Source organism: Sceloporus occidentalis, unplaced genomic scaffold (genome assembly GCF_023333645.1).
Source record: "Sceloporus occidentalis isolate IW3139 unplaced genomic scaffold, rSceOcc1.0.p SCAF_4, whole genome shotgun sequence".
Classification (NCBI taxonomy): domain Eukaryota; kingdom Metazoa; phylum Chordata; class Lepidosauria; order Squamata; family Phrynosomatidae; genus Sceloporus; species Sceloporus occidentalis.
In genome coordinates, this window is record NW_028316984.1 from 25,306,539 (window position 1) to 25,319,955 (window position 13,417).

Here is a 13,417-nt window from a genome sequence, read left to right on the forward strand (position 1 = left end):
AACTCCCAGAACTCCCACTCCAACATGGCCAAAAGTAATACTGGCAGTTGGATTCTGGGAGTTGGAGTTTAAGAAAAGCAAATCCAATTCTCCTTGCACATGGGCCTTTGTGGTTGTGTGTGTCCTCCTTGAGTATTTTTTTTTTAAAAAACACCACACACATTCTTTTTTAAAATCACTTGCAGATTTTGGAAAACAATCACTGTCTAAATACCTCGTGGTCTATGAAATCCTTTGGATGACTTTGGGTTTTGCCCCATACAAGCACTGGCTTGGCAAGCTGTAAAAAAGAGTGCTTCGTGGAGGTGGCACCGAAGTTTATTTTGTTGCCATAGGCAATCCTGTCAAAACATTCCATTGCAATGAAGTCAAGGACTAATAAAATGTGATAAGGTGTTTTCTTGGAGCAAATAAAAGAAAAGATGGAATATGAACCTACACGCTACGTCACTTTCTTATCTTTAAATCCTGGGAGAAAGTGGCATATGACTTAAATAATGAGGCATAAGGTTAGGGGACAGGTTAAATGTGAAAGAAAAAGAGAGGTTGTGCAGATTGGCTGGAGTGAGAGCCACACTTTTGTGCAGGAATATGAAGTACAAGGAAATGACATCTTATAAAACCAAGCAACAACTGTTCAGTCATCATCGAAAAGTATAGAAGTCCCACAATCTCTCTTGCTCTCGCTCTCTGTGTGTGTGAGAAGTGTGTGTTGTGTGAGAAGTGTGCTTGGTCTTCAAGGTGAATGACTTCCTCTGTGCTTTTTATTTATTTTATTATTTATTATTCAAAACATTTTTACCCTGCTTTTTATGATGGGACCTCGGGGTGGCATACGATACAAACACTTTAAAACATTTCCAAACCAAAAACCACAAATAATTGTCACAAGATAAAAACATATTAAACGAAACAACTGTTAACACAACTTTAAAAGCATGAACAATTTAAAACATGTACATTTTGGAGTAAACTAGTCCCCAAAGGCTTTAATAAAAAGCCATGCTTTGGCTTGGCACCTGTAAGAAACTAGCACTGGAAGCAGCAACTCTCCAAAGGAAGTGTTACCTCTATGTAAATATCAAATTGATATCAATGGGATGTTAAAATGCAGCCGCGAGGGTGCCCAGATGTGGGAAATTGCTTTACCATATAAAGAAATCCAGTAAATTTTGCATGGGGGAACACAAGAGCATGTAGACAGGATAGATCGATTGAGATCAGAATCTGCATAATCCCTGCACTGACCGGAGTGATGGTGGGTGATAGACCTGGTACTGACACAGGAACAGAAATCCAAGTACACTCCCCACTGGGAGTGATACTCCTTTTGTCCAAGGACATTCTAGCCATTCTCAACTTCTTTGCTCATTCCTCCCTCCTGGAAATTCTTTCATGTCCTAAAACTTGCCCTGGGATATGTTTTGCCCTACAAAAGTGCCTGCCAAAGTATCCCCAATTTAGTCTTGTTTGAAATTCAGACAGACACTAGATCCATCTTTTGTCTGATTCCTCAGCATTAGCTGCACGCCTCACACTTCCAAGCCATTGCTGAACCATTTTCCATCTGTGAAGTTGAAAGCTTTCATGGCTGGCATCCATAGTTTTATGTGGGTTTTTCGGGCTATGTGGCCATGTTCTAGAAGAGTTTCTTTGTGACGTTTCGCCAGCATCTGTGGCTGGCATCTTCAGAGAATGCTTGCCTGGAAAGGAGTGGGGTGTGTGACCTGCACATGCAAATCACTCCTACCTTTCTAGAACATGGCCACATAGCCCGAAAAACCCACCAAAAAACATTTTCCATCTCACTGCATTCCCCCGAATGGATTTACACATCCAGAATTGGGTACAGTATTATCAGTATCAGATAATACAATATCATCCCCTGCAAGCCCCTTTTAGTCACTATCCGCTACCACCTTTGTATCCTTCGTTCTTGAATGTGTGCATGAGCAGATGCCTTGTGTGACTGTTGATTTCCTGTGATTACAACTAAAATCGCATTGAGCTTGCACTTGGGAGTCCTGTTTCTCAGAACGGTTATACATAGCTTGATTCCTGCTTCAGTTGCCCTAGCTCTCTTGCTGCTGTTGTTGGAGCTAATAAAACCCCCCTATTTAAATATTGATTGTGGGTGCCCTCGTAGGACCCCTGCATTTTGGGTAACAGGAGGGTATTCCAGTCAGTGTGCCACAACCAAGAAGGCCCTCTCCTATGTCCCCCTGACCTTGTAGTGTCCCTTACAGTGGAACACAGAGAAGAACCCCTCCAGCAGACCTCAGTTCTCAGACTGGTATGTTTAGGGAGAAAGGCTTTTCAGTATTGAGGTTGCATGCCTTGTCTCTTATTACAAGCCAAACATCATATCAACAGGAGATTAAATGAGGGCAAGGCAAACCAGGATTATATAGTATTTTCATTTGTAAGGTTTGTACACAATTTCTTTACTTCCTCCCCTGCATGACTATTTTTTTGTCACGGGTGAATGCTAAGGAATGACAAGACTCAGGAGGAACACAAGAGAGATTATTCAGCAAAGAAGCCCTTCCACATACTTTCCAACTGCCCTGGTTTGCAAGTGAAGGGCCCAATTGATCCTCTGCTGTTCCGCTTTCTCAGCTGGCTTTAAAACATCCCAATTTTTCTCTCCTCCTTCCACTTTCTCCTTTTGCCCTCTATTTCCTTCAGTTGCTGAAAACTGAGTTTCAAGTGTAAAAGTAGTTGGTACTCACTTAATGCAGTAGGAAGGAGAGGAGGCACAGAGCCATTAGGCTCATTTGGTCTATCTCTGAGTAAAATAGTAGTTCTGAGTTGTCTTCTTCATTAATAACTTTTGCCCTCTTGTTGCTTGGCCAGACCCTTTTGACCACACTCTAATACTACTCAGCTCCACATGCCCTGGTTTTCATCTGTGAAATGTCGGAGGGTATGTTTTGACCAGGGCTAGGCAACTGTGGTTGGCCTAGGATCCCAATTCCTTAGAATTTTGGCACCAACACAGTTCCCTCGATGCTGAAATGCTTGTTTTGTGCATTTTGGGAATCAACAGCAGATGTCTGAAACTGATTAAGTTTAAGGCTGCCCAGCAGCTTTTGCAGAATTAGGGCTTACTTGTTGACCCGTACCAGCTGAAAAGCTCTGCAAAAGTGAATGGGTGGCTTCGATTCCATTTGAATCAAAACTGAACCCAAATGAAGGATGACCTCCTTCCTGAAAGCTCAGTCAAACACTGCATGAATATCAACTACACTTGGTGAAAAGGTAATTATACTTGTTGTTAAAACTTCTGAAAATGCAATCCATCACAAAGATGACACCCGCACTGTTCCTTGGCCCAAGTCTGACTCTAACCATGCTCTTGAGTTAAACATGCATCTGAGGAAATAGAAAATTCATGCTACCAACTTCTTTCTTTCAGTTAGTCTCAAAGCTGCTACAAAATCCCTTTGCATACTGATTTTTCAGATTAACACGGCTAGGTCTTTGTATTCTCTTGAGTGTCTCCGTTGTGCCAACCAGTCTTTCTTTCTTTCTTTCTTTCTTTCTTTCTTTCTTTCTTTCTTTGGAAGGGAAGATCAAGGAGGCTAGTTCCCAGGAAAAATGCACTGAAAGAGTAACTTCTGTCCAGATGCTTTTGACCAACTTCAACTAAGTCATAGCTCTCTCTTTCCAAAGTTAGGATACTGTGAAGTTCTAAGAGCTGGTCAGAGCATGTTTTCCTCACTGCTGCATAATGATAACCAGACCCCTCTCAGATTAAAGTGAACAGCTTTCTCTTGAAAGATCTCAATTACACAAGCAAAGCACTGGCTTTTGAAGATGAAGATTTAATGTGGAGCATGAAAGGAGAGAGCCATGCATTCAAGAGACTATCAGGAAGCTGTGGGGAAAGAAGACCTCAGGAAAACCCTTCTAAAATGTGTTGCTTGTCAATGTTGAGCCATGCGTTAACCAACACGTTAACTCATATGTTATTGGAAAACAATGGTAGTACTTTTGATTTCACGAAGATCGTGCAAAGGAAATGGATATTTTGAGGTGAAAAGCCTTGCATGTGGTACATATATGCCTACGTTTCTGTAGCTAGTGTAGTGTGGAGTTTGCTTTGAAAGGGAACACATGCCCCTCAGTGGTCAAGTAAAATTATTACACTTGCTAAAAGTATGAATTAAAATACTTTCTTGTCTATAAATGTTCTGCCCTTATTTGCATGGATTATGATGCCCAGCTTTTTAAAATCATTCAGAAGATACCTAGGTCCAGCTATGAATGTTCAGGAAGAGGGATGAGGGGAGAAGGTTCAAGGAGACGGAAGCATTTCTCCTATCTCATATTTCTCATATCCTCTAAAGGCTGTGAGTCAGTTCCTCCCATTTTGTGAAGTTTAGGGTTCCTCCACCGGAGATTAAGGAAGGATGTATATTACAAACGCTCATACAGTCATGGACTTTCCAATGAGAATGACTATTTTGGCCAAGGACTGAGGCCCTTCTGGTGTTGCTGGATTGCCACTCCCAGCATCCAAGATCATTGACTGTGTGGGCTGGGCTAATGGGAATTGTAGTTAAAGAAGGATTAGAAGTGATGTATTCAAGTCTTTCACTCCAAGTCTCAAATCCAATCTCAAGTCTCTACCTTCAAGCTTTAAGTCTGGGAGCCTCCTTTAACAGAAAAAAGGAGGTGGGCAAATTTTTCGAAGGGGAGCAGCAAACACGTGAGGCAATGGGCTTGAGAGCTGCTCAGCGGCTTGTTCCTGCTGCATGTCTAAGGCTTTTCAACAGCTTTAGAAGGATCTTTCTGCCTCAAGTCCTAATGCAATTGCTGCTCCCTGGGGGCAGGTCAGAGGATCATTTATTGGCAAGTCGAGTCCAAGTCGAGTCACTGAAATGACTTGGGTCCAACTTGAGTCTGAGCCAATTGACTTGCATCTACATCATTGTTAGTAGGATTCCATGGCTGAGTACAGATTCGAACCCTGGTCTCCCAGTGTCCTTGTCCAACACACAAACCACTAGTATGGCAGTCTCGGTTTAGCCATCTTGGCATTTAGAGAGAATTTAGGCTTGAGTTTTTTGTGAAGTCGAAGACTTTCATGGCCGGCATCCATAATTTTTTGTGGGTTTTTTGGGCTCTGTGGCCATGTTCTAGAAGAGTTTATTCCTGACAGCATTCTCTGAAGATGCCAGCCACAGACGCTGGCGAAACGTCAGGAACGTCTTCTAGAACGTGGCCACAGAGCCCGAAAAACCCACAAAAAACTTGAGTTTTTGGTTTGTTTTTTGTCAGGCCAGGGTATCCTCAGCACTCTTCTCCAGCAGCACATTTCAAATGAGTTGATTCTCCTTCTTATCAGCTTTCTTCACTGTCCAGCTTTCTGTTTAGAGACATAGTAGTTTGTCATACTGTAAACTGTTGTTAACTGCAAACAAGTCGACTTTGACTTATGGCGACCTTATGAGCGAGAGACCTCCAAGCCATCTTATCCTCAACAGCTCTACTCAGGTCTTGCACCCTCAGGAAGCCATGGCTTCCTTGATCGAATCTATCCACCTGCAATGCGGTCGTCCTCTTTTACTACTGCCTTCTACCTTACCAAGCACTATTGTCCTTTCTAGTGAGTCATGTATTCTAATGATACGGCTGAAATATCAAACAGTTTCAGTTTAGGCATCTGGGCTTCCAGGGAAAGTTCAGGCTTGATTTCCTCTAGGACCTATTTATTTGTCTTTTTAGCCATCTGTTGTACTTGCAGATTCTCAGTCTATATAGGTGGCTTTGGCTAAACTCTTCACCTTTTGCTGAATGGCTGTGGGCCTTGGGCGTCACTGAAGCCCAAGACAGATAATCAATGCTTTCGAGTTGGGCACTTGGCGTCTGCGCTGAGAGAAAAAAAGGTTCACTACAGTCACAAGTGAAAATGGCAAGACAGATACAAAATATTATATCAAGGGGCTCCATGGGCGTCTGCCCACTGACCCACTGGTTGTTACAGGTCACAACAGCGTCATGTTTCACCGAAAACTACGGAATCCGCAGAGACACACACTGCCACTGGCCATTCTTGCGCTTCTACCGTGGCTCCAGAGGGGCCCTTTTGGAGAGACGGGATTGGGTGGCCGGGTACTGGGGTCAACTGCCACCCGTAAACGAAGTGGGTGGTTGCGCCTGTTTGTCAGGAGGGAACAAACCAGATGGCACAATGAACCAACCTTTTATTTTTGTAAACCACCTGTTAGTAAATAGTGTGTTGGATCAACCACTCCTGCTCCAGATGGGAGTGTGCACCAGCACTCTGCTCCTTCATGACAAGCCAGGCAACCTTGGCTTGTTGTGTTGTGTGAATACACCCATGAATAACAGCACAAACCTATGGATATTCATTCAGAAATAAGCCTCACTATTCCATGGGTTTTACCCTCTAGTGAGTTGATTGGGATTGCAGCCTTTGAGGCGTGTGCATTTTTAATTTTATTTTAGGAGCGTGGGTACATATATGTCTTGTTTTGTCTGCTCTTTGTTTCTCCTCACAGCCCAAGCCGCCCAACAAAGGGAAATTAGAGAAGAGTACAACAAAATTTTTACCACAAGTGGATAAGGTATTTATTTGTTTATAGATTGATTGATAAATTAAGCATTCAAAGTCTGCCTTTAGTTTAAAGTAGAGAAAACTGTAATGTGGAGCCCATAATCTCTTACCATTGGCCATGCTGACTGGCACATTTTAGAACTGAAGTTCTGCTGTAATGAACCATGCCTCTTGAATATTGTATTGTTGTCTTTCTTTTAAGGAGCTCAAAGCCATAACTGTATTTCCTACGGATATAAAATTTCCAGAACTTTTAAAATCATGAAAAAAATTTGGAGTATTTTTTCAGAAAAAAGTTTGGGGCTTCTTTGCATTTTTTTTTTAAATGCAGTATTATCACTGAAAGTCGTATTTAATTACCTGCTTTGTGGATTTGCTGCTACATGTATAATTAATGAGTGCTGATATACATATGTAAGGCAGTTCTTTGGATCTGCTGTTATTGCCTCTCTCCTGTGTGTTGGATAGCTGTTCTAGAAGCACAAATCCCTTATTGTAACCCAAAACTGCGAGAAATTATTTCAATACAGCAAATGAGCTCTACACATATAAGCATCCTTTAACTTGTTATTGCCAACGTAGATGTGTAGTGCCAATGCAGAGGTATCACTGTGCCCATCCAGAGTTATTTAACTACCTGCATTCAGATATGAATAGAGATGCAGATTGGCATGTGGGGTCACTAGTTGCTACATGTGATAAGATCTTTGTGATTACTTTCTTTTGGGGAAAAAATCAGCCAAAAAAAGTAGAACAAATAGAAATGGAAATTTGGATCTGAATTACAGTACAGGTTGAGTCACCCTTATCCAAAATGATTCCAAATTATTCCAAAAGCTGAAATATTCCAAAAAACAAAACTTTCTTCATGAACAGCTGAGATGGTGACATATTTGCGTGCTGATGGTTGAGTGTATACAGACTTTGTTTCATGCACAAAAGTATTAAATATATTGTATAAAGTTACCTTCAAGCTATGTGTATAAGAAACATAAATGAATTTTCTGTTTTAGACTTGGATCTCATTTCCAAGATATCTCATTATGTATGTATGTATATGCAAATGCATGTATTACAAAGTCAAAACAAAATTCAAAATCCAGAATATTTCTGGTTCCAAGCATTTCAAATAGGGAGACTCAGCCTCTGCACACATTTTTTAAAACTAAACTGTACTCTAATATAAAAGCTGATGGTATTTCTGCATACTACATATAGCATACAAACAGACCCCACTGTGATCTTCATAGATTCACAACATCTAAGATCCTGTTGGTGACAAACCTTTAAGATTCTATTGGTGACATTATGTTAGTGTATGTCCTTTGAATGATGTTGTACAAGGAAATACCCTGTACTTCACCACGCAACATTTATGCCCTTGGAATGTGAGGTCGTAGAGGGGGATTTCAGGCATGGGTTTGTTCTCCCAACCACTGTTTGGGCACAGGGCTGCCCCAAACACATTTTGGTTCCTCTTAAGCACCCAGTGAAGAAGGATCAACTTTATGTGTCTGCTCCTCCTTCTCTCCTAAGTGTTCAATAGCTACTGGTATAAGCCTGGGAGCAGCCCAGTGCCTAGTCAGTGATTATGGCTGCCTCTGGCTGTTGTGATGAACAGGAAAGGGATGGGGACAAGGATGCCTACTTGGATTTAGGCTGGCATCCTGGCTGCACCTAGGTCCTAAGGTTTAAAGAAAAGTTTTGGGACTTTTTAAATCTTCTGGTTGGCTGCTTGCTGATACTTTATTTTGTTGAGCCGCAAATCTTTTATTTAGCTTTTAAAATGTGAAAGTTTGTTAGAAAAGGCAAGAATGATGTTACCGTTAGTGGCTGACATTTATGTAAAGGGTGAAATCAAATCTTTCAGATAAACTGTAAACCTCTATGGCATCAGAATCCCCCTGCATTCCAGCTGCGAGGAGAAGACGACACATATGTTCCAGAGCAGTTTCTGCTGAGAAATGAGCTAACACCGGGTAAGAATAAAATGTTTGACTATTGTATAGTTGTGTATAAGTCAGTTTCATCAATAGGTTGAGGGCAGATTTGGGGGCCAAAATTATGGATTTTGCTATTACCTGTAGGTAGGTTGAGGATAAAACTTAGAGATACATAATGAACAAATATTTTCCTCTCCTTTAAAAATGCACAGAGGGAACATACTTAGGAAGAACTGGGTCCAGTTACTTATGGGATCACTTCCTCCCATATAATCCACCCTGTACATTCAGGTCCTCTGGTGGACATTTACTCCAGCCAGGCTGATGACTACTACTATTACTATCTTCTTCTTCTTCTTCAGGATAGGATCTGTTTATTTGGGTGGTGTAAATGACATTGCCTATCTTAAAATGTCTACATCAATAGAAGTACACATGGAGAAAGGAATTTCAATGAAAAAGAATGAGAATGTGGCCTGAAAAAAGGGGCAGACAAGAGCTGCCTTTATTATGGATCTAATGTGAAGACAATCACATGAGGCTGAGGCTAGAAGCCCCTCTTAGCAAGGAAGCAGTGCCCCTACCCCATTAACCCTCCCTTCCCCAAACCAGAGAAAGAAAGGCATCCCTCGCTCTTTCCCTCTTTCTAACCTACAGTACTTTTTCAGCCCAAGTGATACTTAGCAGCAACATGGAGGAGCCCAGAGATTGCAGCCATTTTTAATAGAAGCATATTTTATAAGTCTCTCTGCAGATAGGCTGTGGCAGCTATTTTTAATAGGATAATAGTGTACTGTATAAGCCTCTCTGCAGAGGCTGCCAAGCCTCTCATCCCATGCACAACCCAGCATACCAAGAGAGGCATCTCGTCTCTGCCTCCTCTCACTGCCTTCACACTAGATCCTTATACCAGGATTGAGCCATGTATATATGATTCCAGGTTTTGGGGTTTGATTTTTCCTCGAATTTTTGTGACTTATACATGAGTATATACTCCCAAATTACAGTTGGACAGAATATTTTGAAATGTCACCGTAATAAATCTGTAAGAAATGATCTACCTACCTACCTGTCTATCTAAAATGATATCTAAATAGACATATACATTATGATGTAATGTTCATTCTTACATGAAATATATAATAATTTACATTAGTCTATAATATGTAGAAAGATGTAATAATTTTTAAGATTAAATAATCTTAATAATAATATATTCTGTGAGTGTATTAATCTTTTTATCTATTATTTTTGGACTTTCTTCTACAGTTTATGTCCAATATGGAAATGAAACTGACCTGAACATATTTTTTTTAATGAGGATTTTAATCGATAGCTAAGACCGTGCCCAGGTCATCTGCCAGGGCAAAATCCTACAGCGTATGTTAGTGACACTGCAAGCTAAGTCCACTTTATGATGGTGTATGTCTTTTTTGGTCATTGTGGAGGTTGGTATTCTCTTCAAGCTCCTGCAACCACCAAAGCCCCCGACTCCCTAGATTCATGGTTTTGTTGTGCTAGCCCATCTGAATGGCCATTCTCTGACATAGTGGAATAGAGGAGCCTCTGACCCATAGCCAGACATAGACTGATGACATTGTCCTCTGAGACCTTGGTGGATCTTGACAGGAAATATCATTGGTCTGTGTCTGGCTATGGAGCACAGCCGGATGCTTCATTGTTTGGCCATTGCATGGACCAGCCATGAAATGGCCTTTTGGTAGAACCTTTGCAGCAAAACTGTGAGTCCTTGGGGTAGAGAGTGGTGAGCCACAGCTAGTGGAGTTCTGCCTGTGGAAATCAAATGCTATGTTTGGCCATATAGGCATTTGGCTGATGTTTCTGGCAGAAAAGTAGAATCCAGCAAGAATGGGAGGAGGGTGGTTTGTCCTTCCCACTCCAAACATTTTTTGTTGTGAGGGAGCTTGGAGGGTTGCAGGAGAGAATAGAGAGGAAGAAATTTCTCTTGTGCTGGCATTGCAGGGCCAGAGTGATGTTGGATTTATGCCCTGGCTTGTAAAATGTTTGTGTCTGCAGCTCTAATCAACAAAAACTTACCCAAGTAGTGACTTGGGTTGTTCTTAAACCACCCTTTTCCAAGCCAGTGAAAATGCAGAAAATGATTCCCTCTTCTTTTCAGCTGCTTAGGCTGTTGGTTGCAAAAGTGAGAATAGATCGAATAGTCATAGATCTTCTTTCTTGATTGAAATCTGGTTTTCCTTGTAGCGCGGTGTCATGCTTTGTTCCCTCAATTAACCATCAAGATCACTTTGTTTCTCAGTGAGAGTGGAGGCTGAGAGACAACTTTCATCCTGCATTCCTTCTTATAGGATTGGAGCTGGCTCCTGGCCATCTATAAATTCTCTTTGGGGATCTGACTTCTGAGCACTCATTGTTTGATGATTTTAAATAATTCATGTGTTTACACCTGCATCATTTTCAGTGCCATTGATGGAAGGCATTGTTCTTGTTCAGAACAAGAGACTGAGGTAACTTTTCACTGAAAGAGGCTGGAGCTGATTCTGCAGACCTTTGCAATACAATATGTATGTATGTAAGTAGCACATCTAAGCTTGTGCTGAACACTCCATATCTTTCCTTTTCTTTCCTCAAGGAGAATATCTTGATCAGAGACCTAAGAAGTGTAAAATACAGGATACTCTAGGTAGTGAACTTGATGCTGGACCATCAACGTCTAAAGTGAAAACTAGTGGTAAAAAGGACCGGGAACATTTCAGAAGTGCTCTTGTTAACATCATCATGTGAGTTTCTTTATCATTGTAAAACACATCACGTGTGAGAGATGCTTTCTTTTTTTAAAGAGATGAGTGGTAAAAAAGTTAGAAAGAATGGAGTTTACACATGAGGAGGTTGACTTAATTCTCTTGCTTTCATAATAAAAATCTGTAGATGGGTTTGATTTATGGATCAGATGTTTGAAGACCATTGATACTAACCTGTTCTGTTGGTTTTGTTAGGCAACCAGACCTTCCAGAACAACCTCTTTCCATAGAAGCAAAACCAGGCACATCTGAGTCTGCTGAAATAGAGAAAGACATTTTGGTAAATAAAGGGTGGCAGGGTGGTAGAAGAGATGGGCCTGAAACAATAGGACTGCACAAATCGACAAGTGTAGTCTGTGGGTTGTTTTCAAGCACCATTGTAGGTTATCAGTTTGAAAGAGCAAGATATGGGCTGCGGAAAACTCAACTCACAGTTGCCACATGGCAAATATCTGTGCCTGCAGTGGTCACATTCTCAAGATTTAATTTGTGAAATAAATTAGATCAGTTATTTGGTCATGAGTAAAGTTTTAAATTAGGAAGAACTTACGTGTTCATCAAAACCAGAAAAATATGGCTTTTCTACACCAGCTTCTTGTAGTGCACAATTTTGTCATGTTTTCATTTTGCAGAAATATTTCTATTATATTCGCCATGGAATAGATACAGAACATGTGGCACCAATGGAAGACTCATGGCTGGAGCATGTCTTGGCACTGGTGCCAGCACACTTAAAAATGCTTAATGAAAGTATTGATGTACTCTCAGATGAAATGCGAGAGGACTATCTTCTCAGTGTGAAGAAAGCAATAGGTATGTTAATTGTAATTCACTCTTTATCAAATTAGAGAAAGGCAGACATGAATGTTGTCCCACCAGACATTGGATTTAACCTAGTTGCCTTCATAAGAAAGCAAGAAATAGATGTAACCAGTGGGCACAAATGTGGTATTGGTTCCTGGCACATTAGAAAAAAAAGGTGGTCTCTCACATCAGATAGCCTGAGAAGCTAGGAACACATGAATGAACTCTTACATGTTCTGAGTACACATGCCTACAAGGAACCTTGTGATCTTGGCCAACATTGCATCTTAGGTAGACTGGATTCAATGCTCACATTTACAAACAACTTTTTGCTGAGCCCACGGCAGTATATACAGTAAGTGCATTGTAGAACAGCACATACTGTGGTAGAGCTTTACAAATGACAAATGGTGCATGCAAAATACCTTCCTTGGGGAAAAGCTAGGAAGCATTGGCACTCTTGGCTGGAACAGTGTAGAGAAAGGACAGGTTCGCTAAAGTCCACTAAGCCAAGGCCAAGACTTTGATAAAGAGAACAAGCTGACAAGATTTTCTGAACAAAATCCTGGATTTGAGGTGGGGTAGGGTCTGAAAGAGTGATTTTTATCTTCAAAGGAACAAAGCCTAGGCTAAGAAGTGATTTCAGCAAGAGGCCTCCAGAAGGAGGAGACAGTTCAGAATTCTTGGTCGATACTTCTTGTAGACCCCACCTCCAGACCCAACTTCTTTTTAATTTGAGATCCCTTTTAAAGGATCTCAGGAGTGAAAGACCCCCTAAAGCTTGCTTAAGTTTATATATTTCATAAACTGTCTCAGGATATTGCCTCACTTTGCTAACTAACTAAAGTTTTCCTTCAGTTTAGAGATTACTATTGTATCATGGCTAGCAAAGATCAAAATGTTAAGCTGATCAGCCTGTGCCCCAAAGGGATATTTCCTTTCCATAATGTATTTTCTGTCTATAATGCATTGTTAACATCCTCAGAACCACTTGCTGGGAGAGACAGAATCTTGTCTGGCGGCTGTTCACTTGTGCCCCAATAGTTTATTTGGGAATATAGCAGACTTGGTGATAATGGAAAATAATGGAATTTAGCATGGGCGCTGACTACAGGATTTGATCAGAGTCCTTTTCAGCTAACACTTACTGTCCAAGGCCAGAGAGCCAATGAGGTTCCATTTTAGAAGATATACATGCACATCATGGGAGCAGTATTGTATAGCTCGGTCTGTCTTCTATCATCTCTTGAATCCTAGATGTCTTTAGAAATCTATTACACCTTAGTTATATCCAGGTTGGA

General features: G+C 41.0%; 1 protein-coding gene across 1 annotated transcript in view; it reads left to right on the forward strand.

Moving 5' to 3' along the window:
- LOC149313646 (dynein axonemal heavy chain 7-like) overlaps positions 1-13,417 on the forward strand; it is a 44,037-nt gene that overhangs the window by 11,678 nt on the left and 18,942 nt on the right. Inside the window, exons 3-7 of the mRNA XM_089519548.1 lie at positions 6,531-6,596; positions 8,457-8,565; positions 11,144-11,291; positions 11,508-11,592; positions 11,945-12,125. Of these exons, the coding sequence (XP_089375674.1) occupies positions 6,531-6,596; positions 8,457-8,565; positions 11,144-11,291; positions 11,508-11,592; positions 11,945-12,125 (589 nt within the window). The remainder of the gene's footprint in view (positions 1-6,530; positions 6,597-8,456; positions 8,566-11,143; positions 11,292-11,507; positions 11,593-11,944; positions 12,126-13,417) is intronic.